The following is a 27218-nucleotide window of genomic DNA, read 5'->3' on the forward strand; positions in this document are numbered from 1 at the left end:
CCTTTTTTGTTCTAGGCTCTACCACAGAGCTACACAACTCTATACTTCGGTTACTTTTTAAAAAGTAATTAGGCACTTCATACGCCACTTATTTCCTTGAATTGGTTGACATTATTATTATTATTATTAGGATTAGAACGAAGGGCTTTATGCATGTAAGGCAAGCACTCTACCAATTGAGCTATATCCCCTAGCCTGACCATATTATTTTGGTTTTCTGTAAAATTATATATGCCAAATTATTTTTCTTAGAGGTTTATTGCAATGTAAGGAACCAACTAAATCTGCTAGTACTTTGCTACTTTCTTTGAAAATCTTGAGGATAGTATCCGTTGTCATTCATTGTTACATAATTCACTATATAAGAAAAAACATTTTTCCCTGTAAGATACTGATACTGTCCCTTCAGGGAGTACTGTAATAGTAGCAAGCATCAAGTTATTTACTTCTGTGTATGTTATTTGGTTTAATATTCACAAAAACCTTGTGACAAAGTTCAGTATTTTGCCTAAGGTTACAATATTGGAAACAGTGAGGCTGAGGCCTCAGAGTCTGAATTCATTGACTTTTGTCTTAATGTTTTAGGGCAAATTCAGCACCCCCCTCCCCCGTTTTTTTGGTACTGGGGATTGAACCCAGGGGTGCTTAACCACTGAACCACACCCCCAGCACTTAAAAAAATTATTTTACATATCTATATATAGACATAGATAAAGATATATATAGTGCTGAGAATAAAATCCAGTGCTTCACACATGCCAGGCAAGTGTTCTACCATTGAGCTACAATCCCTGTGGGTCCCCTACTCCCATGTTATATTTATTTGGAGACAGGGTCTTGCAGAATTGTGACGGGCCTTGTTAAGTTGCTGAGGCTGGCTTTGAACTTGTGCTCCTCCTGCCTCAGCTTCCCAAGCGCTGTGATCACAGAAGTGTGTCATTGTACCTGGCATTAATTTTTTCTCCTTATTGCCATTTATTTATTGGGTTCAGAAAATGTGTCTTTTCTGCCTGTTGGCCGCAAAAAAGCAGCAGCAATAGTGAGTGGGTGGATTGAAATTGTGATTCCATGAGTATTAATTTAAGCAAGGTCCATTTCTCTTTTGATTAATCCCATATGATGGGATAATGTGGGTGTGATGTACATCTTCTGACACTGGCATATCATACTATATGACTAAAGAAAGGTGATTCTGATCTGCTTTTTCTGCTCATCAAGCAACATTTTGACTTAACAGATTTAATCTCTTTACCACAGAATGTCTACCCGAGTCCTTTTGGCTACTCTGTCCATCCCTATAACCCCTGAGCGTACTGACATTGCTCGACTTCTGGATATGGATGGCATTATAGTTGAAAAACAACGTCGTCTTGCAACATTACTAGGTCTTCAAGCCCCACCAACACGAATTGGCCTTATTAATGATATGGTTAGTATCAGTCTGTGTTTTTACAGCTTTGGACAGAAAACTGATAAAGTTGAATAATTTGTGATTAAGTACTGGGAATTCTGATTAATTGTCAAAAGGATTCTCATTTTATACCATTGGTATAAATGGGGTATTTCCAGATGATCATTTCCAATAGGTTAAATTGGTGGGAGCTTTGATATAAGAAGACTTGGACTGGTTCTGAGGAATATTGTGGGACACTGAGTCCAAGGAAGTGTAACAATGGGCAAGCATAGTCATATTTCAGGAGGCTATAGGAAAACAAAGCAAGCTGACTTATGTAGCATTTTCACATATGGATGATGGGGCCCAGAGAAAAGGGGCAAGCTTTGGACCTTATTCTAGACACCTAAGACACTTTTTTCTATTAATGTTTCATTTTATATGTTTTTTTTTTTTGGTACCAGCGATTAAACCCAGAGGCACTTAACCAGAGCCACATCCCCAGCCCATTTTATATTTTTTAGGGACAGGGTCTCTAAATTCTTAGGGCCTCGATAAGTTGTCTTTGAATAACTGCCTCAGGCCCCGCTTGGATTATAGGTGTATGGCACTGTGCCCAGCTATTGTTTTATAGCTTTAAAGCTGTGGCTCTTAATCATTATTATCCACTTAAAGCTGTAAAGTAACAGTTGTTGTGTTCAAAGGATTGTTTCCAGATCCCCTGTGGATACCACAGTCCCTTATTTAAAATAGTGTAAATTTGCATATAATCTCCTAAAAACTTAAAATAAGCTATAGATTACTTATGATATTTAATGCAAAGTTAGTGCTTTGTAAAAAGTGATTTGTAGCATAGGAATAGGGCTTGATAGTTTGGAATGTACCCTTAAGACTCTTTACAGAACAATGAGAAGAAAATAAAACTACAAGTAGCCAGGAGTGGTGTCTCATGTCCAAAGTTCAGGAATTTGAGGCTGAGGCAGGAGGATTTGTTACAAGTTTGAGGCCATCCTTAGCAACTAATCGAGGCCCTAAGCAGCTTAGACTCTGTCTCAAAATAAAAAATAAGAGCTAGGGATGTGACTCAGTGGTTGAGCATTCTGGGTTCTATCTCTAATATGGGGAAAAAAAAAAAAGTACATATATAGCAGAGATGCAGTCTCCCTCCCCTAGTATTTCCTATATATGGTTGGGTGATCCTGAGGATGTAACTGCCAAATGAATGGAACACTGTCTTGTTGATGGACATTTGAGGTTTCTCTAATTTGGGCCTAATAGAAAGTATTTCCCTAATTTTTGTGATAATTTGCACAGATTTTTTTGTTGGTAATAAATTGTCTATGGTGGCCATATTTGTGCCAGTATCTTACTAGGTTGGCTTAGAGTTAATTCCTTTTTAAGTTATTTCACTATAGACAGATGTATAATGTGGGGCAAGAAACTCCCCTGGGTTATAGTTTAGATAGATTTAGGTAAACTTTGGTAAATTTAAGGGGGTTCAGGCTTTACAATCTTCAAATCCATTTTACAGATTTCTGACCCCATTGTTTTCTCTAAATTTATACACCGTTAGACTCTTAGTGGAAAATATGTTGCTGTTAAACCTTGTGCTTTGTTTACTATAGGTCAGATTCAATGTACTACAATATGTTGTCCCAGAAGTAAAAGACCTGTACAACTGGCTGGAAGTAGAATTTAACCCATTAAAACTCTGTGAGAGAGTCACTAAAGTAAGCATTTGTCTTTACGTTTTGGTTTTGATACCATGTAGCCAGCATTATTGCAGTTTCGGGTTGTATTTATCTTTGTTAAAAGATAAGTATTATCTTATGTTTGAATCAGTGCACATTTCATTGTCTTTTTTCTTTTATATCAAGAGAAAAGATATTTCTGATGTGCTAAACAAACTTGGAGGTAAATTAGCAGCATGACTGTCTTAGCCATTGCTGTCAGTCACCTTCAGACAAGTATCAAAAACCTTCATGTTAAATTTTCTATTTCTTTGCATTTTATGATGTTTTAGTGTATTAAAAAATTGAAAGCATTTCAGATATTTTAGTATTTGTTTCTTAAAAGTATAATTCTTTCTAATTTAATGGATTTTGTAGGTTTTAAATTGGGTTAGGGAACAACCTGAAAAGGAACCAGAGTTGCAACAGTATGTGCCTCAACTGCAGAACAACACCATACTCCGCCTTCTACAGCAGGTAAAAATACAAATACATGTTTTGTGGAGAAAGTGGAATTTCCTTTTTTGAGCATTTCTAGCATTTACTGGAAAAATTTAGAATTGCCCAGGAAGTGGAAGCTTTCAACAGTTCTGCCCCCATCCAAATTAGTCTGATTTGTTTTGAAAACAAAATGAAACAATGTTTACTTACTTTCTTGTTGAACCCTATCATTTTGCATTTTTCTTATTACTAAAGTAGGGTTTATTTGTTTTTAGAACCAGGGATTGAACCCAGGGGTGCTTAACCACAGAGCCACATCCCCAGTCCTTTTTTATTTTGAGACAGGGTCTCATTAAGTAGCTTAGGGCCTTGTTTAGTTGCTGAGCCTGGCTTTGAACTCTCAATCCTCGTGCTTCAGCCTCCTGATTGCTGGGATTACAGGCCTGCACAACCATACCTGGCTAATGTAGGGCTTTCTTATTTCTTTCATACCTATGTGGTTTTTTCATAGCCAGGTGGTATCATGGTGTACTTATTAGTGAAAACCTGTATTTATAGATTTTTTCCTGTTAGAAAATGTCACAGCATTGTGCTTCTTACATATACCTGTGTTTCCATGTGCATGGGATTTTCTTTAGCATAAGCAGTGGAATTGTCTTACACAATTACACAAATTTTCAACCAATTCTTAACAAGAATAGAGAATGAGACAACCTTTCTCTTTGTTAACACTTGTTATAGTACAGTTTTAAGTCCAACATCTTCAGTAAGGTGAAATGTTATTTTTAGTAATAGCTAAATGTTCTTTTTGGTTTTCATTTGGTGAGGGGTTCTTTAATTATATATCCCCTTAAGTATATGCACATTTCATTGACCTGCTTTCCTTTGTATATGTGAGCAGTGTTATTTCTTATGTGCTACACAAATAGTTGAAGGTTAATTAGCAGAATAACTATAAATAGTAATGCTGCCAGTCTCCTTCAGACAAAAAATTTTACAAAAAGTGTTTAAAGGTACTAGATGAATAGTAATTCTTATTGATAAATATGTGAGCTTTTGTATGTGTATGGTGCCGGGGAATTACATGACCAGTTAATTTTGTTTTATGAAACTAGGATTTCAAAAGATGACACACTTGAGGAGGAGAAGTATAATATGATGATTTACAGCATAGGAATAGGGCTTGATAGTTTGGAAAATGTACTGTGAAGATAACTGAGGTTCAGTTTTGTGTTTTTCTGAACAGTTGGATGTCACGAGATTGCACATCAAAAGTGCTGAATAAATGGCAGCTGTTATTATCAACCCTGTGTTTTTTATGCAGGTGGCACAGATATATCAGAGCATTGAATTTTCTCGTTTGACTTCTCTGGTTCCTTTTGTTGATGCTTTCCAACTGGAACGGGCCATAGTAGATGCAGCCAGGCACTGTGACCTGCAGGTATGTACTATAAGGGGACATTGAGGTGGGCAGAAGTTCCCTGAGGACTAGAAAGACATATACCTTTTGTTTTTTGTGCTTCTGGTATAATGGCACCTTTTTTAAAAAAAACTACTTTTTTATACTTAGCATTCTTGTTAACTTCTTAAATTCAGTTGAATTTTATTTTTATCAAGATACTTGTCGAATGATTTCATGTTAATATATCAATTTCATCTGGTAATTTAATTTGCCAAGGTTCGTATTGACCACACTTCTCGGACCCTGAGTTTTGGATCTGATTTGAATTATGCTACCCGAGAAGATGCACCAATTGGTCCTCATCTGCAGAGCATGCCTTCAGAACAGATAAGAAATCAGCTCACAGCCATGTCCTCAGTGCTTGCAAAGGCACTTGAAGTCATCAAGCCAGCTCATATACTGGTATACATGTTTTTTTGGGGAAATGAATTACCCAAGTCGTGAGGGACTCTTATGCTCTTTCACGAAAAGGCTTGAGATGATATCTGAGAGAAGGGAGATTGACTATTTTTTATTCACTTGGTAATTTTGTTATTTTATCAGATTTCTTAGATAAACAAATCACTTTATTATCTTTCAGCACAAAATACTGCAGAGGTAATGTAGTAACAGATCATGTAATATAAAACAGAAGGCCGTTCATATATTATGACCCCCAAAGAGTGAAGTACACAGTGATTGGGCTTCTCCTTCCTGCTTAAGTTGTTTGTGATCTCAGTTAGTATTTCTTTGAGTATTTAAGGTAGATTTGGGCACAGAGAAAAGTTGACCTAGCAAGTAGAAATGGTTCTTTAGCTAGGTAATTGCTATCAGTGACTGAATAGGTGTAGCATCACAACAAATGGCTTGGGTAATGCTATCTTCTCTTATTAAATGAAAATTCAGATAAGGGCAGTGCATCAGGGTTATTTTGTACATTTTTTGATGTTTAATACCAGGGTCTGTTGCTTTTAATGTTTTAAAAAATGCATTTGTTTTGAAGCAAGAGAAAGAAGAACAACATCAGTTGGCAGTGACTGCATACCTTAAAAATTCACGGAAAGAACATCAGCGTATACTGGCTCGCCGTCAGACAATTGAGGAAAGGAAAGAGCGGCTTGAGAGTCTTAATATTCAGCGTGAGAAAGAGGAATTGGAACAAAGGGAAGCTGAACTTCAGAAAGTACGCAAGGCTGAAGAAGAGAGACTGCGCCAGGAGGCAAAAGAGAGGGAGAAGGAGCGGATCTTACAAGAACATGAACAAATCAAAAAGAAAACTGTTCGTGAGCGATTGGAACAGATCAAAAAGACAGAGCTGGGTGCCAAAGCATTCAAAGATATTGACATTGAAGTATGTAGAATATCACTTATTAACAATCGAGTTTGACCCAGGTCTTCTGTTATTCTTGCAACCATAGTCGTTTGCCATTAATTGGTTTATTTTGGGGTTTTAGGATATTTCATGCATTTTGTTATAGCTGTCTTGGTGAGTTAATCTGAGAGTAAACATTTGATTTTAATTGGTCCATGCAGTTTGTAACCTGTGTCTTCATCTGTTGGTAATTTGGGTGGATGTAAAGTGGAGGAGGCAGAAAGAGATGTTAAGATTGTGTATGTTTTAATTTAGGATTTGATTTAGAAAGCAGTGTGTCCTTTTGATTGTTAGGTAGTTCTTTTATGTTTATATTAATGATGGTACATTTGAATTACCTTTTAGGATCTTGAAGAATTGGATCCAGATTTTATCATGGCTAAACAGGTTGAACAACTGGAGAAAGAAAAGAAGGAACTTCAAGAACGGCTGAAGAACCAAGAAAAGAAGGTAAATGAAAGGTCCATTAAACTTTCAACACAAATTAAAAGAAACTGGGTATAGTGGTATACACTTATAATTTTACTTAGGAGGCTGAGGCAGAAGAAGGCCAGTTTGGGAAACTCAGCGGGAATCTATCTCAAAATAAGGGCTAAGAAGGTTTGGTAGAATAGTTGTCTATTATATATGGGTTCAATCCCCAGAGCTGGATAAAAATGTTTATAAAAATGTTAACAACTGAATTCATTTTCATGCCATTCAGATTGACTATTTTGAAAGAGCTAAACGTTTGGAAGAAATTCCTTTGATAAAGAGTGCTTATGAGGAACAAAGGATTAAAGACATGGATCTGTGGGAACAACAAGAAGAAGAAAGAGTAAGTTTTTCATTTAACTAATATTTTTAGGTTGTAAACTGTAATAAAATCTTCTGCCCTCGATGGGACTAGGGTTTCACAGTTGACTTATTTTGTTAAAAATGGTGATTTAATATCTGTTTACTAACAGATTAATGGAAAGTAGAAATTTTTACAGTAGAACTGAGTATGGTGTAGCATGCATGTATTCCTATTTACTTGGGCAGCTAAGGCAGAAGGATCTCAGCAACTTTGTGAGACTGTGTCTCAAAATAAAAAAAAAGGGTTGGGGAATTATCTAGAGGTAGAGCACCCCAGGCTCAATCCCTAATAGCAAAGAGAAAACGAGGAAAAAAAAAAAAGGAAAATTCATGGTCTAGATTACAAACGGAGTAACACAAAGGACAACTGGAATGCTTATTTAAAAAATAACTTTATGTACACTTTATTTATTTTTTATTTTTAAATATTTTATTTTTTTAGTTGTAAGTTGGACACAACACCTTTATTTCACTTATTTATTTTTATGTGGTGCTGAGGATCGATCCCAGGGTCTCGCACGTGGGAGGCAAGCGCTCTACCGCTGAGCCACAACCCCAGCCCTAATGTACACTTTAAATGGGTGAATTGTGTGTGTGTGTGTGGCTCAGCAGTAGAGCGCTCGCCTAGCATATGTGAGGCCCTGGGTTCGATCCTCAGCACCACATAAATAAATATATTGTGCCCCAACTACAACTAAAAAATAAATAAATATTTAAAAAATGTATCTCATAAAAATTTCTGATATCATGGTACTAAATAAATCCTATCTCTTAAATGATAGCTCCCCCAGGACTCCTTGTGCCTGAGTGCCTTCCTGGGGACCTGTGGGCAAAAATGATGGTTATCATGCCACTTTTATTGGAAGATGGAAGAAGGAAGGGAGTAGTGATTGCTAATTGTTTGAGAATGTTGGCAATTTGTTTGGAGTGATTTAGTAATCAGTAATAAATACTTTCAAATTTAACTGTATTGTGTACTTGCAGATTACTACTATGCAGCTAGAGCGGGAAAAGGCTCTTGAACATAAGACTCGAATGTCGCGAATGCTTGAAGACAGAGATTTATTTGTGATGCGACTCAAAGCGGCGCGGCAGTCAGTTTATGAGGTGAATATACTGGTTTTAAGGAAAAGTTTATTTATGAGCTTTTTAGTTTTGCTTTAATATTCTCTGTAAACACAGTGGTACATTCTGTCCTGAGTTAATGTGTTTACTAAAGAATATTCAAATGTTATTTTAGTAGAAATATTTTGGAAAAGTTTTCACCTTTTCTAAATGTGAAAGTCTCTTTGTACAGGTTTGTTTAATGTTTCAGAAATGAAACAGCAACTTTGAGATCAGAGTTCCTAGGCATTGTAATTTTAATAATTTTATCAACAATGTAAAATGTAAGAAATTTGGCATGCAGATATGGTTGGAAATTCTGGTCTTTGTATTTGGAGGTTCCTTTTTCGGGTTCTAAGAAATGTAGTTTGTTCTTTTGGAAAAAAATTATTATTTTTTTGGTTGGGGGACTGTTTCATTGTAGGAAAAACTTAAACAGTTTGAAGAGCGATTAGCAGAAGAAAGACATAATCGTTTGGAGGAGCGGAAGAGGCAACGTAAAGAAGAGCGCAGAATAACTTACTATAGAGAAAAAGAGGAGGAGGAGCAGAGGAGGGCCGAGGAGCAAATGCTGAAAGGTAAAACCACATAGACATGGTTGGAGGGATGGATTCTGGCTGATGTCAAATGTAGTGTTTGGCAATCTTATTTCATAGAAAATATAGGAATCTAGATAGGTGAATTTTTAGCACTATAGCGAACTGTTTTCAGAATCCAGGTTGTTACATTGAAGATGCTGTGTCCTTTGTGGATTTGTTTCCACATATTTGATCCTCTGTTTTTTTTTCTTCCCCCCTGCGGTACTGGGATTAAATCCAGCGGCTCTACCACTGAGCTACATCCCAGCCTATCTATTTATTTATTTATTTTCTGAGGCAGGGCCTTGCTAAATTGTCCAGGCTGACCTCAAACTTGGGCAACTCTTGCTTCAACTTCCTGAGTCTTGTTTGATCTTTTAAAAATTCATGCTTTTTGTTTTTCATGACTGAATTCTGTAAAGGTATTAACATTGATTGAAGAATGAATGCCAAATGAAGGCTGTCAAATGGTCGTCTGTCTGGAATCTCAGATTTGCAGGAATGGAGGGAGGGAATCTAATCTCATCCTTGTTTTCTTGAATATCTTATGCCATTTAGCTGTTTTATAATTTCGTTCTACTCTGTGCATCCTGTTTATTTAACACTAGAAAATTAGGCGTAAAACTAGGGGAAAAAGTGCTGGTGAGAGGAACACTTAGTAACCAAATAAATTATATAGAGCGAGAAGAAAGAGAGAGGGCTGAGCGTGCCAAACGTGAGGAAGAGCTTCGAGAATATCAGGAGCGTGTCAAAAAACTAGAAGAAGTAGAAAGGAAAAAACGCCAAAGGGAGTTGGAAATTGAAGAGAGAGAACGCCGCAGAGAAGAGGAGAGAAGACTTGGCGATGACCCACTTTCTAGGAAGGTGAGCACAGATGATTTTCTGTTGTAATGAGTTTCATGTTTGTCAGCTAACGTTCTTTTTTTAAAATTTTTTTTTATTGCTCAAAACATTACAATAATCTTGACATATCAACTAATGTTCTTGCATGATACCTAGAAGGTGACGTGACACAAATTCTCTCTTGGGCAGAGATAAAACAGTCTGCATCAACTGAGAGCTTGTTCAGGCCCACGCCCAAACCTCATGATTCAGAATCTGCAGTTTAATCAGATTCCTAAATGATTCAAACACTATTCTAAATATTTATAATACATATTGTCAAACTGACCTGTATTCTCACTACAATCTTGTGTCTCATGAATTTAATTTCCTGATTGATTGTATGTTACCCACTTAATCAAAGAACTCTTAAGCTTGTTCTTTGTGTCCCTACATTAGGCTTCTCTTGGTTATTGCGTTTTTCACTAGTTTCTACTGTCACCGTTTTTTTTTTATTGTAGATGGACACAATACGTTTATTTTAAGCTATTTTTATGTGGTGCTGAGGATTGAACCCAGTCCCTCACATGTGCCGGGCGAGTACTCTACCACTGAGCCACAACCTCAGCCCTGCTGTCACCACTTTCTTCTCTTTCTGCTTTATGTATCTGATGCCTGTCTCTGTATTCTTCCTTTTCCTTGGAATGTGCCCACTTTGCTCTTTAGAGAAAACATTGTTTTAACATTTTCTTTTCTTTTGGTACCTGGGATTGAGTGCAGGGGTGCTTACCGTTGGGCTACGTCCCCAGCTCCCCCACTTGTAGAATTTTTTAAAATATATATATTTTTTTAGTTGGCAGTGGATCTTTTTATAATTTTTATTTTTAAAATATCTTTTAGTTGTTGATAGACCTTTATTTTATTTATTTACACATGGTACTGCGAATTGAACCCAGTGCCTCACTCAAGCTAGACAAGTAAGCTACTGCTCAGCCCCAGTTCCAGCCCCTATAATTTTATTTAATTACATGCAGTGCTGAGGCTCGAATCCAAGGCCTCACACATGCCAGGCAAGTGCTCTACCAAGCACTCTATCACTGAGCCACAACTCAATCCCTAATTTTTAATTTTGAGATAGGGGCTTATGAAGTTGCTTAGGACCTCACTAAGTTGCTGAGTCTGGCTTTGATTGAATTTGGCAATCCTGCCTCAGCCTCCTTTGTTGTTATAGGTGTAGGCCACTGCATCTCGTGGGTCAACTTTTATTTTAAGAGAAATAGCTTGGCATGACATTCTCTGTGTCACACCTGTATTGGATGCTTATCTTTATGGAAGGACCTCATGCTATTACAATATGGTCTTTACTTTTACAATGTATATGGACAGAGTTTTGGGGCCCCGCCCCCAGATTGAACCAAAGGGTATTTTATCTCTGATCTATATCCCCAGGCCTTTTTAAATTTTGAGACAGACTCACTGAGTTGTATAGGCTGGTCTTGAATTTAATGATCCTTCTGTCTTAACCTCCCAAGTTGCTGGTATTATAGGCATGTGCCACTGCACCCTGTAGGATTTTTATCCTTGTTGCTAATTTCCAATTTTATTTCTGTGCATTCGAAAATACATTGTTAGGTTTTTGTGAATATTTTTTTCTGTTGGACAAAAAGTTTTGTATATATATGTATGAAATCAGAGCTGCTGTGTTATTTAAAACTTCATCTTCTGAGAAAAGAAAACAGACCTCCTGTAATTTATGTTTTAAAAAATTCTTTTAGTTAGCTTTCCTAAATCCATCTGTCTATACTTGTAGTCATTTTACCCTATTATAGTCGTGCCCACCCCATGGCTATAAGGGCATACCATTACTGTAATGCCTCTCTTTTCATACTGTCTGCTTCCATATTCTTGAGAGCCTTTTTTCTTTAAGGCAAACTTAAGGACTTTTCTCTGCTTATTTTTATTTCCTCCTCTTGTGGTTACCACTAATTTTCCCTAAAATTTATCTAAATTTTTATAGTATAAATTTTAGTTTCTACTTCTACAGAACAAACCAAATTCTGAGCATGACTTACTTAGGTATTATTGCTGGGTATATTTTGCCTCAAGATCATTACAACCTCTTCTCTTTCTACTTAGGACTCCTTAGCAGTAAATTTTATGGCTATGTGAGCAACTGTTAGTTTATTTTTAAGGTATTTGTTTTATTTCAGTAATAATTAAGAAATATTAATTATTCTGTCAAAAATAATAAGTTATTTCAGAAATTTCCAGTACGGTGGTCATACAGTGAACCAACACAGTAGACAATAAAATCAAAGGCAAATAGTTTTCCAGTTTTTCTTTTGTAGTACTGGGGATTGAACCCAGTGACTTATACATGTTAGGCAAGCACTCTACCATGGAGCCCCTCTTCCAGTTTCTCCTCCTCCTCCTCCTCCTCCTTCTCTTTTTAATGAATTACTGATATATCAAATTTACAGTTTTGTCAATATGAGCTTTTAAATTTATTTTGTATGTGGTGCTTAGGATCAAACCCAGTGTCTCATGTCTGCTAGGCAAGCGCTCTACCACTGAGCCACAATCCCAGCCCTCTACTTTTTCTTGAGGGGAAAAGTCCCAACCATGTAAGCTGCGATGCTTTGTTTAAACAAAAGAAAACAACAGAAAAATCTTACTAGCAATTGTTTAGTGCTAAATATGTTTATACTGTATCATGTTTTCCTCTTTGCAGATACATTTTGGTTTTATTTTGTATATTTTAGTTTTTTTTTTCTTTTTCCACAGAATGTCTTTGTGTGTATCTCAAGAGATTTTGTTTCTTTCTCATATTTGAACAATGGTTCAGTGTTTGGCCATTTCAAAATCATCTTTTATTCTTTTTAATGCATTATCACACAGGGGAGGATTCTTGTTACTGATCTTGGTCTTTTTTTTTTTTTTTTAATTTATGTTTTAATTGTAGTTGGACACAATACCTTTATTTTATTTATTTAGTGTTGCTGAGGATTGAACCCAGAGCCTCACATACTAGGCGAGCTCTCTACCGCTGAGGCACAACCCCAGCCCTAGATGCTTTTTTTAAAAAAAAATATTTATTTATTTAGTTTTTAGGTGTAGATGGACACAACACAATGCCTTTATTTTTATGTGGTGCTGAGGATTGAACCCGGGTCCCGCCCGTGCCAGGCGAGCGCTCTATCGCTGAGCCACAATCCCAACCCCCTAGATGCTTTTTTATTCCTTGGAAATTTCTACAGTTTTCTTTATCCTTAAAAGGAATTTAATCATTTCACTGATGATGTTAGGCTCATTGTGATTGGTCTTTTTTTCATTATTCACTGTTGGCATTTTTACTCTTAAAATCAGAGGTATAATTCTCCTTAGACAAGATAAGATTATATTAACTTAAGGAAGTTTCCCTTCCTTTTCTCTTCAAAATCTCTTTTGTGTGGTGACTTTAACTATCTATTTTAGTGCTGGGAATTGAACCCTGGATGCTTCACCACTGAGGCATATCCTCAACCCTTTTCTTGCCCTTTTTCTCTTTTGAGACATGGTTTTGCTAAGTTGCTTAGAGCTTGCTGAATTGCTAAGCCTGGCCTTGAATTTGTGATCCTCCCTCACCTCCTGCATCACACACTGTTACACATGTGTGCCATCATTGCCCGGCTGTACCCTGCCACCTTTTGTTGTTGTTTAAGGCAGGGTCTCACTAAGTTGCTAAGGCTTGCCTGGATTTTGTGTTGTTTGTGTGCTTCATCCTCCTGCCTAGCTGAGATTACTATAACTGTGTACCACCATTACTGAATTATCTTTAAAAATTTTCTTTTTTTGTGTGTGTGTGTAGTAAGTTGTCTGGAATTCCTGTTTGTTCATTAGCATGGCCCATTCCACTATTTGCTCTACTGGCTTTAAAGTATTTGTGGCCAGTCCTGGTGGCACATGCCTATAATCTCGTCTACTTAGTAGGAGGCTCAGACAGGAGGATTGCAAATTCCAGGTCAGCTTGGGCAAATTATCTAGACCCCGTCTCAAAATAAATAAAGATATGGGGATGTAGCTTAGTGTAGGGAGAATACTGCTGGATTCAGTCTTCAGTACCACCCTCCTTGAAAGGGAATTGAGGGGGGCGCAATATCTTGAATTCTTTGTTTTGCATAAAGATGACAAGGGTAAAATAAACATTAAAAGATAAAGAAGAGCACCTTGAAAAGCAAAGTTGGAAAAAAGATGAAAAACATCTTTAAAGGAAATGTGAGGAGTGGGAGAAATGTGGTCTTTGGGTATGTATGTCCCCCTCCATTGGAGTGACCATGTAGTTATTAGTTACATTGACTTTTTAATTTGTGTCCACTTGGGAAAGTCTTGGCACAGCCTTCCTCTTAATAGGCCAGAGTCATCCATGATAGCAGAAGAACAATTATTATCTGACTACATGTGTCCTTCAGTGCTTCTCATCTGTAGGCTGTATCTTCCAGCGAGCCTTACATACCTAATTATGGCTGAAGGTTATGTTTATAGGAGCAGGCAAGCTGCGTCAGAGGGTGCTCATTGAAATGTTGTGCCAGATTTTCATTTTCATTGGTATTAATGAAATACCAATTAAATATCTCATGATTTTTAGTGCAGTGCTTTCAAGAGAGAAACACTGTTAATCTAACCATTCTGTTAGACATTTCATTTATTCTAGTCTTTTGCATGTGCTCAGTAGGAACTGTGATGTATGTTTCAGAGCACTTTTTTTTTTTCCCCACTTCATATTTTTCAAAAGGGAATTTCTAGGCCAGTGGTAATCTGTAGATCTTTTAGGTGCTCCAGATGTGTACTCTCAGGGTGATTTCAAGTGGTGTTTTACCAGCTTATAAAAGCCATGTACAATATTTGACAATATTAGTTTGGTTGTACTGGCAGTCTGATTGCAGATTAAAAAAGAAAATTTTAATACATTCTTATATTTAAGGGCTTGAGGTCAAGAATTGACTATGTTTGGTAATACCAGTAGTTGTCGTTATGAATCGTTGTCATTGTGGTGCTTCTTGTTTGCTTTGCTTATGCAGGATTCTCGTTGGGGAGAGAGAGACTCTGAAGGCACGTGGAGAAAAGGACCTGAAGCTGACTCTGAGTGGAGGAGGGGTCCACCAGAGAAGTAAGTAGAGTCACAGAATTTTTGTTGTGGATCCTAGTAATACTCCATCGGGGTGTGTGTGTGTTTTTCCCCAGTACCTAGGATTATTGAACCCAGGGATACTTAGCCACTGAGCTACATTCCCAGCCCTTTTTTATTTGAGATAGGGTCTTGCTCAGTGGCTTAGGGCCTCACTAAGTTGCTGACACTGGAACTTGTGATCCTCGTACCTTGGCCTCAAAGGATTACAGGTGTGTGCACCACACTCAACATCTACCAGTGGTTTTAAAAATAAGCTTATTTGTAGGGATGGAGAAAGGAAAAGCTGAGAATTATTATCATGCCTGATTCTTTATTCCACCCTTACTATGATGACTAACCTCTAAACACTTATCTCAGATATTTTAAATTCCCTAAGAGTATTGAGTTTAGAGAGTAAGAAGGAAGAATTCTGTAACACTTTTTCTTTAGATTTGTTAAATAGATGTAGCTGTCCTTGAAATAACTACTAGTGGTAGACAAGAATGCCAGCTTTTTAATTTCTGTTCAGAAAGTAAGTTTAGAATAATCATTATAACAGATTAGAAATTGCCAAGGTTCTTGTTTCCCCACTTTGCCCCCCGCCCTTTTGGTATTGGGGATTGAACTTGGGGATATTTGACCACTGACCCACATCCTCAGTCGTGTTTTGTATTTTATTTAGAGACAGGGTCTCACTGAGTTGCTTGGTGCCTTGCTTTTTTGCTGAGGCTGGCTTTGAACTCATGATCCTTCTGCCTCTGCCTTCCAAGTTGAAGTTACTTACGGCCTTGCTTTATTGCAGTTAATTTTCCTGTTTCTTCCACCCAAGCCACTGGGATTACAGGCATGTACTACTGTGCCTGGGTGGTTTTTATTTTTTGCTGCTGGGGATGGAACCCAGAAGTGCTCTACCACTCAGCTGCATCCCCAGATCTTTTTATATTTTGAGAGATGATCTCATGAGTTGCCTAGGCTGGCCTCAAACTTGGAATCCTTTTGTTTCAGTTTCCTGAGTCCTGAGATTTTAGGTGAGCATCACCATACTAGCCTGAGGTATTTTTAAAGGCAATAAAATAGAATACAATTCCTGAATGATGGGATGTTTTGTGAAAATACTTGACCTTAAAAATGTGTGGCTGTTCCTCTGTAGGGAGTGGAGACGTGGAGAAGGGCGCGATGAGGAAAGGCCTCATCGGAGAGATGAAGATCGACCCAGGCGTTTGGGAGATGATGAAGAGAGAGAGTCCTCTCTTAGACCAGATGATGATCGGGTGCCTAGGCGCAGCATGGATGACGACAGAGGCCCTAGACGTGGTCCTGATGAAGATCGCTTCTCTCGTCGTGGAACAGATGATGACCGTCCTTCTTGGCGTAATGCAGATGATGACAGGCCTCCCAGACGAATTGGTGATGATGACAGGGGAAGTTGGCGTCATGCAGATGATGATAGACCACCTAGACGAGGACTGGATGACGACAGAGGAAGCTGGCGAACAGCTGATGAGGACAGAGGACCAAGACGTGGAATGGATGAGGACCGGGGGCCCAGGCGAGGAGGTGCTGATGATGAGCGATCATCCTGGCGCAATGCTGATGATGATCGGGGTCCCAGGCGGGGCATGGATGATGACCGGGGTCCCAGGCGAGGGTTGGATGATGACCGAGGACCTTGGAGGAATGCTGACGATGATAGAATTTCCAGACGTGGTGCAGATGATGACAGGGGGCCTTGGAGAAACATGGATGACGATCGGATTCCCAGACGTAATGAAGAGGATCGGATTCCCAGACGAAGTGAAGACTCCAGACCTGGTCCCTGGAGGCCATTTGTCAAGCCAGGTAAAATTCTGGTATATAGACAACTAGTTGATGCTTTGTGGCATCTGATATGTTTCTTTTTCCATAAATGCCTTATGTAGTCAATTTCATGTCAAAAATTTCCTTTGTTGTTCCACACCCCAAAACAGGTACTGTCTTCTGTAGTGGTGTTGGGCTCATTTTCTTTCTGTTCAGTTGGATGTTGCTTTGAATGCTATTTTTCTGTTCCCATCACTTAAATATTAAGTGTTCTTCAGGTTCTGTCTTAGGCCAGCCTTCTTGAAAATAGATCTTTAAAATATACCGTTATTAAATATTTATGCAGACTCCTGTCCACCGTAGGATTATACATGGAAGAACTCTTCATTTTTTTAGTTCTGGGCCTACTCATCTTTTTCACTTTATGATCCTTCTATAGTTGTATGTGTCTATGACACATTTGTGACCATCTTTAGGTGATGTCTGCGTATTGCACATTGGCAACAGCTGCTTTTAACACATGGTACGTCTCTACTGGGAAACCTCACTGACATTTTAGACTCAACTTGTATAAAACTCCTACTTTTCTGTCGGCTCACCACTGTCTTAACTGTATAATCTAGGAATTTGGGAGCTCTCCTTTCTCTGGTCTCTTTCATCCTTTAATTTAATCTTTGATTCAGTTTAGTTCTGCCTTTTTGATGTTCCTTAAAACCACCCACGTTTGTATTCTATCTGCTTGAACTTGAGTCTGGGCCACCATAATTCTTTGAGGCTTTTACCTACTAACTTATCTCCACTGGTTCTACTCCCAATTCTTTGTGCTGTAAAAAGCCATTCTAAGTTTGGATCTAAGCAAACAGCTTCTTTGTCTTTATCTTTGGTTTCTACTATCTTTATCTTTTCTGTTCTGACCCTGGGCAAGTGACCTTTGGGGCCTCATGTAAAATGTAGTTAACTGTACAGTAGGTACTGAGGAGTCCTAGAGGAAATATAACATTAGGTTCCTTTGGGCCTCTGGTCATATTTTAGCCAGTCAGAATAACTATGTTTATATGTTTTTTTCAGGGTACCTTATTTGAAACATAATATTGCTTCATGAGCATAGAATTCACTGCCAACAGTACTGTAACTCATGTCTGAGCAAAGCTTTTTTGATACATAATATATTTTCTGCCTAAGAGACATCATTCATAGCCCTCTTGTGCTTGGGGATACTAGATAGCATTTCAGTAGTATGCTTGGGTTGTTTGAAACAGTGAAGTCAGTAGCAAACCGCAAAGGTATGGAAAACATGGCACTAAATAAATAATCCCTGGAAAGGACACTTGTTAGAGTAAGAGCTGAAACCAGAAGGCAAAGTGCTGCCCACTTTAGCTGTGGTCGTGTAGGTTGGGCGACTCACAATTTTTGCTGCTTTGGAGTGACTGTAAGGTGCCACAAGACTAAATTTTGGGGTTGCTAGTTTTTAGCAAGCACAGAATCTGATAATATTAAGACCGACTCAGGTATTGATAGGATTGAGCAAGGCAATTTAGGCATATGGTTTAGGTTAGTGCTTTGCCTATGGTAGTGTCTTGTGTTGGTGACAGTAATAATTATTTGTGGTACAGCTATAAGTTTTCACTGAAATGTTTGCTTCCTTTGACCTCTTTGTAAATTTCAGATCCATGGCTACATGCAAGACACGGGGCAGGATCAAAGCATTTGTCCTTGTTTCATGACTAGATGGTGGGTGGTAAGTGGTGGATGACAGGAATATGAAAAGAGTCTTTTTTGGTGATGAAGATTCTGAGAATGTTGCAAGGTATAAATGACTCATAATTTGGGCTTTAATGCTCAAGGAAAGCTCTTTAGGTTTTCTGCTAAAATGAACAGTCTGCTTATCCTCAGGACAAATTGTATACCCCAAACCTTTGCTTACAGTAAAAGTTCAATGATATTTTTATTTTACGGAACATAAACCCAGGTAGTCTATGCAGTGACACACAACAGCTTTAGGATTTTTCTTTTTAAATGAAATTGGAGTGTCTTCATCATTCTAAATAATGAGTTAATGTCAACATACCTTTATGATTACCGATCTGTTTCTTGAGTGAAAAAATACTTTGTTGCTTATTTTAAAAAAAATAGGCGGATGGAGAGAGAAAGAAAAGGCCAGAGAAGAGAGTTGGGGTCCACCTCGAGAATCAAGGCCATCAGAAGAACGTGAATGGGATAGAGACAAAGAAAGGGATAGAGACAATCAAGATCGTGAGGAGAATGAGAAAGACCCTGAAAGAGAGAGGGACAGAGAGAGAGATGGTGGGGATCGTGAGGATCGCTTCAGAAGACCCAGGTTGGGAAATTTTTTTTTCTTTCTTTTTAGGTTGGATGTTTCTAACTAAACTGTTTGTAGAGTTACAGTTTTAATATTCTTTTAAATACTCTTCGTGTATTCCAAACTGTTTTAAGAAACCTTTCTTTTCTCATTTATCTCTTAAATCATGTAATAAAATTTTAGAGTTCATATAATTGAATTATCCCTTTGAGACAATGTCTTAAACTGTGTGTAGCTATCTACAGGTTATATAAACTGGAAATGAAACCAGCGTGGGTGCAGTATCTGAGGTCCACTTAGGAGTTTAAACCTTGTCCCTTATATATTCATAAACTAAGCATCAAGTTGGGTATGATGTGTTCACTTAAAATTGCCTGTATAGTTTATCTTCAGCAAGAACTTGTCATTTTAAATGGTTACAGGGATGAAGGTGGCTGGAGAAGAGGACCAGCTGAGGAATCTTCGAGCTGGAGAGATTCAAGTCGCCGAGATGACAGAGATAGGGATGATCGTCGTCGTGAGAGAGATGATCGTCGTGATCTAAGGGAAAGGAGAGATCTCAGAGATGACAGAGACCGGAGAGGGCCTCCCCTCAGATCAGAACGTGAAGAAGGTATGAATGTTATTTATGCTGGAGTGTTGGAGAACTGTCATTCTGGCAGTTTGGGTTTTATGTAGTTATTTTGTAAATTTGCATCAACACCCCAAACCAGGTAAACAGTCTTATTTTAGTTTAGAACTTGTGATTCTCATTCACTTAATGGTCAAGCTGTGACCTAGCTCATCTCTAAATTTAAAGTACATTAATAGACCAAATTGGATAATGAGCAATATGTAGTGATGAAATTTATTTAGCAAAAAGGAAAAAGCAGTTTAATCAGTTATTTTAGAATTAAGATCCTGGCAGATTAGCACAAAGTTTAATAATTCTTTCTCTGAAATTTTAACAGTTGAAACGTTAAAAAATATTTTAATGTATTTAATATGCCCATTGCACTTAAGTACTTGTTCTCACACCCTTTTAGTATTTTTTATTTGTTTATTTATCCATTTTTTTGTAGTTGTAGATGGACAGTGTGCCTTTATTATTTATTTTTATGTGGGGCTAAGGATAGAACCCAGTGTCTCACATCTCTGCCACTGAGCTACAGTCCCAATCCTACACTTTTAGTATTTTGCCTGTACAGCAGTATTATAAGTTTATTCTCTTATAGCCAATTTAAAATTTTATATTTTTATGGCTAATTTGTTGTTAAATTTTTCAACAAGAGCCCCAAATGCTTTCAATTTAACAATGTCCATTCACCTAGTGTCCTCCACCCTGTGCTAGGGATTGAACCCATGGCATTGTGCATACTAGGCAAGCAGTTTACCACTGAGCTACACCCCCAGTCCTTTTAAAAATTTTTGGGAAAGGGTCTTGCTAATGAAGTTTAAAGTTGGCCAGACTGTCCTTGATCTTGCAATCCTCCTGACTGACACTAGAGTAGCTGGGATTATAAGCCCATCAGGTCAGCCAGAGTTTTATCACTTTGTATTAAAATTTTATAACTACTAATATATTTCCCAGGCCAATGATTTCTGTTTGTTTTGAAATTTTGAGTTCTATCTCTTAAGTATGTTAAAGATTTTTTTCAGGAATTAGAGTCAAAATAATTAAAATATGTGGAACTTTTATTGATTTTTTTTTTTTTTTTTTTTTTAAAGTTGTGATTCTGTACTGTTAATCTTCAGTGTGGGAAGTATTCCTTTTGCTGGAGTTATGTTTAGCATGAGCCAGAAGAATATAGTATATACTTAAGCTTTATTTTCTAAATTGAACTTTTTAGTAAGCTCTTGGAGACGTGCTGATGATAGGAAAGATGACCGGGCAGAAGAGCGGGATCCCCCTCGCCGAGTTCCTCCCCCAGCTCTTTCAAGAGAGAGAGAAAGAGACCGGGAACGGGAACGAGACCGGGACCGGGACCGGGACCGGGACCGGGACCGAGACCGAGAAGGTGAAAAAGAAAAGACCTCATGGAGAGCTGAGAAAGATAGGGAATCCCTTCGTCGTACTAAAAATGAGACTGATGAAGATGGATGGACCACAGTACGACGTTAAGTCCCAAGATGGTGGATTCAGACTCGTGTCTTACATAGGTTTGATCACATTCAAGGATTATTATACTTGTTCTTCAACCAATCTAAATTGGATTCTTTAATGTTGTTTCACCATAACACAAAAAGCATGAACTTGTATTAATCCTATATAATAGATTGATCATGCACCATATCCACAGAAGGTTGGAAAACCATGCCATTTTCTGGAATTTAAGGTGTTGCATTATTTCATCAATCACTTGTTTACAAAAGAGAAAAACTAAAAAATAAATTTAAAATGTGAACCCGTCGGGTATGGAGTAACACCTTTATCTTGGTATAGAACTGATATTTTTTTGTTTGATTTTGAAATATCTGATATTAATTTGGAATGAGGTGTTAAGCTTTTGTTAAAATGTATTCGAAGACCCTTTAAACCATTGGATCTGAAACAATTTTCACACCATTAGCGGTTGAAACATACCTCTTTAGGTATTTTGAGGTATTTACTATTAACTAAATTTAGGAAGTTTTTAGGTTCACTCTAAGTGCAGTAAATATTACAGACATTGGATACAGTGGGATTTTCTGTAGATTTTACTTAAGAAGAGGTGAGTATAAAGCAATTTGCAGTCATTATTGTAATGACAATACTGTTCAAGTGCAAACCCAAAACAGTGCAGCTTTTAAATTTTAAAGCATTTGGTAAACTATTGCTGTTTTTTTCTGTTGCCAATAGCAAACTGCTTTTCCATTAATGGAGACTTCATGCCTTTCAAGCATTTTAAATATGACAATATTTATAAATGTGTGATTTGGAGGAATTCTTTAAATTCTTTTTCTTAATTTCCTTTCTCTTCAGAATAGATTCTTTCAACAAGTAATTTGTAGTAATGACTGTGTTGACTTCAATTTTTGGAGTGTAGTAGCTATGTTAAAGATTAACTATTTGGTCTTATTGAAGCCAACACAGAACTTGCTGCTGTGTTTTTTCTTCAGTGATAAATAAAATACTTACAGAATTTGTTTTAGTGTTGATTTGTGATTGTAAAGTGTTATATAATGGTAAGTTTGCATTTTCAGCTGAAGTTTATTTTACTTGAGTTTGTATCAGTGCCATTAAATGTCTCAATGTTCAATATCAGAAAAAAGAAAACAACCTTAATTATAACACAGAAAGCAAATGCAGCTAGGGAATTTCCTATAAAGTGCCCTCCTTTCTTAACTGAAACTCCTTAATTTCACCTGGTGGGGGGCATGACTTAATTTTAGAGAATGTTATTTACTAAATTTTAGTGGCTGTGGGCACGGGAAATTTGATTGTTACTGAGCACTGTTGAGAGTTCCTGTTGGTACAGTTACAAGGCCAGAAGAGGGACTGTTGATGCTTTTTGACTTAATCAGATGCAGCTTTTCTGTTATCAGTGATCAGTTTTAAACACTTCATTTCTGGTGTATGAAACATGTGGAAGTCTTAAAAGCTCTTCTGTGAGAATCTTTTCTTTCATAAAAAGATCAGTGATTATCTGGGGCAATGACCTGCTATGAATTTGTTACTGTAAAGCAAATTGTACATATGATGTCATAGATAAGTCCCAGTCAAGATACATTTTATCAGACTTGTTTAGGTGAGTCATAGAAGCATGTATAACAGGTTTCAAGGCCAGTTTGCAAACCTACCCCTTTGGCTTGGACCGTTTCCCAGACATCCTTCTCCCAGGGTTTCTTTGTCCTGGGAATCAGAACTGAGAGCACAGTGGAAGGGCAGAGGAGTCTGATGCTGTTGCTTTGTGATCCAGCACTTGGGTTTCTGCTATCCTGGACTCTGACCCTCTCTGCTCCCACACTGTTAAGATGTTAAATTTAAACAACCGACCCACTCACTGATGTGCTAGGAGGCACCCATGTTCAGTGGCTTCTGCATTTTTAAAAGGGAAGAACATTGTTATTAACATAGATGGCCTGAGGGTGGAGATCTCATTGGGCTGTATTCTCTTCATATTTTAGCTCCCAGTATTTCAATGTTAGCTGTAAAACTGAGGCAGATTTGCTAGGGCAGGGTTGTGTGAGATATGGGGTACTTTAAATGGATTAATATAATGGCCAGCCAACTAATTCTAAGGAGACCTTTCCCAATACTCTCCATGCTTAGTGTTCCAAGTTCTGGTAAAGTAATGTCAGAACAGTGAATGAGTGGGCTGAGTAGTTCAGCTGTAGAGCTTGTTGTGGGAGACCTTGTGTTAAAACAGATCTCAGTAAAGGGGGGGGGGGGGGAAGCAGATTATCATTTACATCTAATCACAGTGATTTCTCTTGTATTAAGGGTATGTCAGTATCACCTGCTTGAACATGTATAATTTGGAATTGGAATTATAATTTGGAACAGTATAATTTGGCTTAAAAAAATTCAAAGCAGCCAAATTGATTTGGTCACTTGTCTAGGCCTTTTGGCCTGGAAAAATGCACTCTTTGTTTATACTGATGTCGACCCCCGCTGGCCCCCCCCCCCCCCCGCCTTTTTTTAGTTGTTGATGGACAGCATGCCTTTAATATTTATTTTTATGCAGTGCCTAGGATCAAACAGTGCCTCACACATGCTAGGCAAGCGCTCTGCCATTGAGCTACAGCCCCAGCCCTATAGTGAGTGACCATTTTGAAAAGGTAGAGCAGAGCAGCCAGGGAAGTACCAACTTCATATTGACCTACATAAAACAAAGCTTATTTAAATTGTATATCTTTTAGCAAAAGAACAGAACAAGTAATTAGTGGTTTTACTAAGCTACTTAAACTTAGGCCCAGTCAGATCTGCAGTTAGACTTCCCAGTGGATTGTTTTCTTGGTTTAAAAAAAAACAAAAACAAAAAAAACCCAGGTTGCCTGTCTACCCCTGCCCCCTTGGTTCCAAAAGGGCTCACAAGCCACCCAGTATGATTTACCTCAGCCTCTGTCATGCCTTCAAATGAGTGTTCCAGATCAAGTCAATTTGCTATGGAGGAAGTTAGCTGTTTAATACCAAAGGAGTCTGGCTCCTAATACCCTAGCTAAATCTGCCTACTGGTAGCTTTATGTACTTAATCTCTTGGTGGTATTTTCAGATAGTTGTGTTCATGCGTTCATCTTAATTCACTTCGTTTTTTTTGCTGCGTACATCTGTCTTCATGGGTAGGTGTCTACATACCATAGTATGGCATGCAGCATGTTGAATTTAAATGATCTTGGAAGTAAGGTCATGATTAGAAACCTTTGCCTATGAATCAGGTTTCTCACTGATAACTGGCAGGGTTCCAGAAGCATATGAGTGTCTTCTGTGAAGACTGGGAACATGAGGGGAGCCATGTTTCTTCTCTGCAATCCCCAGCAGTTATTTTGATCAGTGCCAATTCCGGTGTGCCAATATCTGAAGCCAGATAACCTGTACTGAAGATTCCACTCCATGTTATTACATTAGTTTTCCCATCTTGTGTTGTAGTTTGAGGGATAATGGCTACAGTAAGCTTTCCTTCACTATTTAGGAATCCTGAAATTGAGCAAGTCAGGATGAGCCTGAGCACTGTTGGGTGGTGGGCTGGGTTTGTGGCTCAGTGGTAGAGCGCTTCCCCAACTTTTGCAAGGCACTGGGTTCTATTCGCAGCACCACATATGAGTAAAATAAAGGTCCACTGGCAACTAAGTGTTTAAAAAAAAAAAAAACTGGAAATGGGAAGTTGGGGGCATGAAGAGAAAATGCTATGCAATCATACTGTATAAATATTTTTTTAAACAGCACCATCTCAAAGTGTATACACAATATGATTATGACTTGGCACAGTTTTTAAAGGTGAAAAAGGCTAGTTGCTAGTTCAGTAATAAAAGATCTGGTACATAAAAGGAGCTGTATTCTACCTGCTACAGACTGCATTTTACACCTCCAGTTAGGACGGAAACAAGCCACAAGGAGGGAATACCCACCCAAATTAATACTGAAAAGAACTAAATTTCACTTCTTATAATGCTTATAATTGCTTCACCTGGAATTAGAATATAACTAAGGACAACTAAAATAGTGCATCAAACAATAAAATAGTCATTTTGCTGACATTCCATAAAATTGTCAGTTTTAAGCTCAGTTCAGAGGCTATTAAAAAAATATACTAGACCTAGTAAAGTGCCTCCATTCATAAAACGAAACACCCAAGATTAGAGATAATTTCATACCGACGCGCATCTAAAATAGGTCGACGTATACAGTAAATAAACAGCGTCTCTCGGCTGCCATATTCAATTAGTGAAATACACATCCAGCCTTCTTCGCAGTCCTGGATGTGTGCAAACTAGAAACAGTCCCCCTCATCCATCCCCCTCCAAAAAAAAAAAAAAAATCAGCGTCTAGTCTCAATCTGCTTGACAGAAGTACTCCCGCACAGCCGACTTCACGACGTTCCAGGTTGAGCCAGTGCTGACAGCTCCGCATCTCAACCAATAAACAGGGAAAGACCGTTCGCAGAACAAAACGGAGGGCAGGCAGCGAATGCAGTAGCGTCAGGTGCCCGCAGACTGGACGCCGGGCCCTCAGCGCAGCTTCTTGCCTGGCAGGCTGTCCCTAGCGCCGCGCGGCGGCAGACGCGCGGCGGGCGGTGCTGGCACTTTGGAGAGCGGACAGTACTTGATGGTGTGCGCGTTGTCGCCGCTGGCGCCGCACAGGGGGCACGTGTAGCGACGCAGCACCGGGCACAACACTCTCCCGTCGGGGCCCTTCAGGATGTGGGTGGTGTAGAGAGCCACCGCCTCCTTGTTGTTCCGGCAGAACACGCACACCTGCAGCTCGGGTTTGAGCAGCCGGGCGGCGGCTGTCCCCGAGGTAGCTTGCAGTCGGGGCTCGGCCGCCCACGCCGGGGCCCGCTCCTCTCGCGGCGTCACCTCGGGGGTGGTGGCGGCGGCGGGCGCGCAGCCCAGCAGCACCGCAGCAGCGCGACCTGCGAACGGGCTCAGCTCGGCGAAGCGCTCCTCCAGCAGACCATTTTCGGCGGGGCCTGCGCATAGCTCCAGCGCGCGTAGCTCCAGCGCGCCCCCCAGGAAGCGGCCCCGGGACCCCGGCTCGTCGCTGTCGTCGTCGTCGTCGTCCTCGTCGTAGTCTGGCGGCCCCAGCGCCGGCCCCAGCGCCCCGGGCCCGGCCCCCGTGTGGGGGGAGCAACAGGACGAGGACGACGAAGAGGGCGGGGAGCCGCCACCGCCGTCCTCGCCACGGGCGCAGCCGAAGCGCGGTTCGCCGTCCACCGCCTTGGTGATGAGCGTAGCGAGCCCCAGGTAGTCGTTCCACGAGCTGAAGGGCTGCGGGTGCGCCTGACCCTGGGCACTCACGTAGCGGGCACTGGGCACGACCGCCATGGGCGCGGGGGCGCGGCCACGGCGGGGCGAGCGGGGCGCCCAGGGAAAAGCCTCCATGGGCGGGCTGCGGGCCGCACGCCGCCTCCCCGCCGCCGGCGCAGGCCGGACGGAAGGGACGCGCCGAGCCTGCCCGCCGGTCAGCCGCGGGGTGGGGCCGCCTCGCTGCTTTTTATCGGGCCCGCTCCTCCCCGCGCCCCTCCTCGCCGCCGCGGCCCTGCCCCCTGCGCTCCCCCGCCCGGGCCACCTCGCCTGCGCCCCGGACGGAGGCGGAGCAGAGGCGGGCGCGCCGAGGGCGGGCGGGCAGTGCGCGCGCTCCGCTCAGACCCGCGCGGCTCCCGCGCCCAGCGCGCTGCGCCCGCCTCGCCAGCTGCGGGGCGCCTTTCATATTGTGAGGGGGCGGGCGAGGCGCCGCCTCGGACCGCGGCGCTAACTGGCTGCGGACCGGAGCCCCAGCGCCACGGGCGCCGCTCCCGATGCTGATTGGTGGCGGCTGGGGAGGGGGCGTGCGCGGCACGCGCAGCGGGGAGGTGAGGGAAAGTAGGGGAGAGCCGACCCAGGCGGAGGCTCGCCTTGATTCCAGAGCTGGACCCTGGGCTGGAACAGGTGATCAGGCCTGGGCCTCCCTGGGTCTGGTGGTGAGGGTCGCCGAAGACAGGGTTCGGGATGGCGGGCGGGGGATGCCCCAGGGTTTACTCACCCACCTTCCAGCCTAGGATGGCCCTGGGCTGCGGACTGAGAAGCCCTCTTTTTGCCTCCTAGCTTCTCGCCAACGTGCGCAAGAAAAGCCGTGGAAG

General features: G+C 40.1%; 2 protein-coding genes and 2 non-coding genes across 4 annotated transcripts in view; 3 read left to right on the plus strand and 1 right to left on the minus strand.

The window, feature by feature from the left end:
- Positions 1-22086, plus strand: part of Eif3a (eukaryotic translation initiation factor 3 subunit A) — a 35606-nt gene extending 13520 nt beyond the window's left edge. Inside the window, exons 7-22 of the mRNA XM_027930014.2 lie at positions 1258-1429; positions 3019-3123; positions 3502-3600; positions 4889-5005; positions 5243-5428; positions 6009-6356; positions 6723-6827; positions 7081-7194; positions 8199-8321; positions 8743-8896; positions 9576-9760; positions 14776-14864; positions 16015-16703; positions 18795-18999; positions 19404-19594; positions 20811-22086. Of these exons, the coding sequence (XP_027785815.2) occupies positions 1258-1429; positions 3019-3123; positions 3502-3600; positions 4889-5005; positions 5243-5428; positions 6009-6356; positions 6723-6827; positions 7081-7194; positions 8199-8321; positions 8743-8896; positions 9576-9760; positions 14776-14864; positions 16015-16703; positions 18795-18999; positions 19404-19594; positions 20811-21082 (3154 nt within the window). The 3' untranslated portion in view covers positions 21083-22086. The remainder of the gene's footprint in view (positions 1-1257; positions 1430-3018; positions 3124-3501; positions 3601-4888; positions 5006-5242; positions 5429-6008; positions 6357-6722; positions 6828-7080; positions 7195-8198; positions 8322-8742; positions 8897-9575; positions 9761-14775; positions 14865-16014; positions 16704-18794; positions 19000-19403; positions 19595-20810) is intronic.
- LOC114088719 (small nucleolar RNA SNORA19) lies at positions 3235-3362 on the plus strand. The gene has a single exon (XR_003582040.1). It is a non-coding gene; the product is annotated as a small nucleolar RNA SNORA19 (small nucleolar RNA).
- Positions 4423-4554, plus strand: LOC114088718 (small nucleolar RNA SNORA19). Its single transcript, XR_003582039.1, has one exon. It is a non-coding gene; the product is annotated as a small nucleolar RNA SNORA19 (small nucleolar RNA).
- A 3522-nt stretch (positions 22087-25608) lies between the features above and the next one.
- Positions 25609-26481, minus strand: Nanos1 (nanos C2HC-type zinc finger 1). Its single transcript, XM_027929922.2, has one exon. The coding sequence runs from the start codon at positions 26479-26481 to the stop codon at positions 25609-25611; it is 873 nt and encodes a 290-aa protein (XP_027785723.2).
- Positions 26482-27218: the final 737 nt, after the last annotated feature.

The sequence above is a fragment of the Marmota flaviventris genome, chromosome 4 (assembly GCF_047511675.1).
Source record: "Marmota flaviventris isolate mMarFla1 chromosome 4, mMarFla1.hap1, whole genome shotgun sequence".
Lineage (NCBI taxonomy): Eukaryota > Metazoa > Chordata > Mammalia > Rodentia > Sciuridae > Marmota > Marmota flaviventris.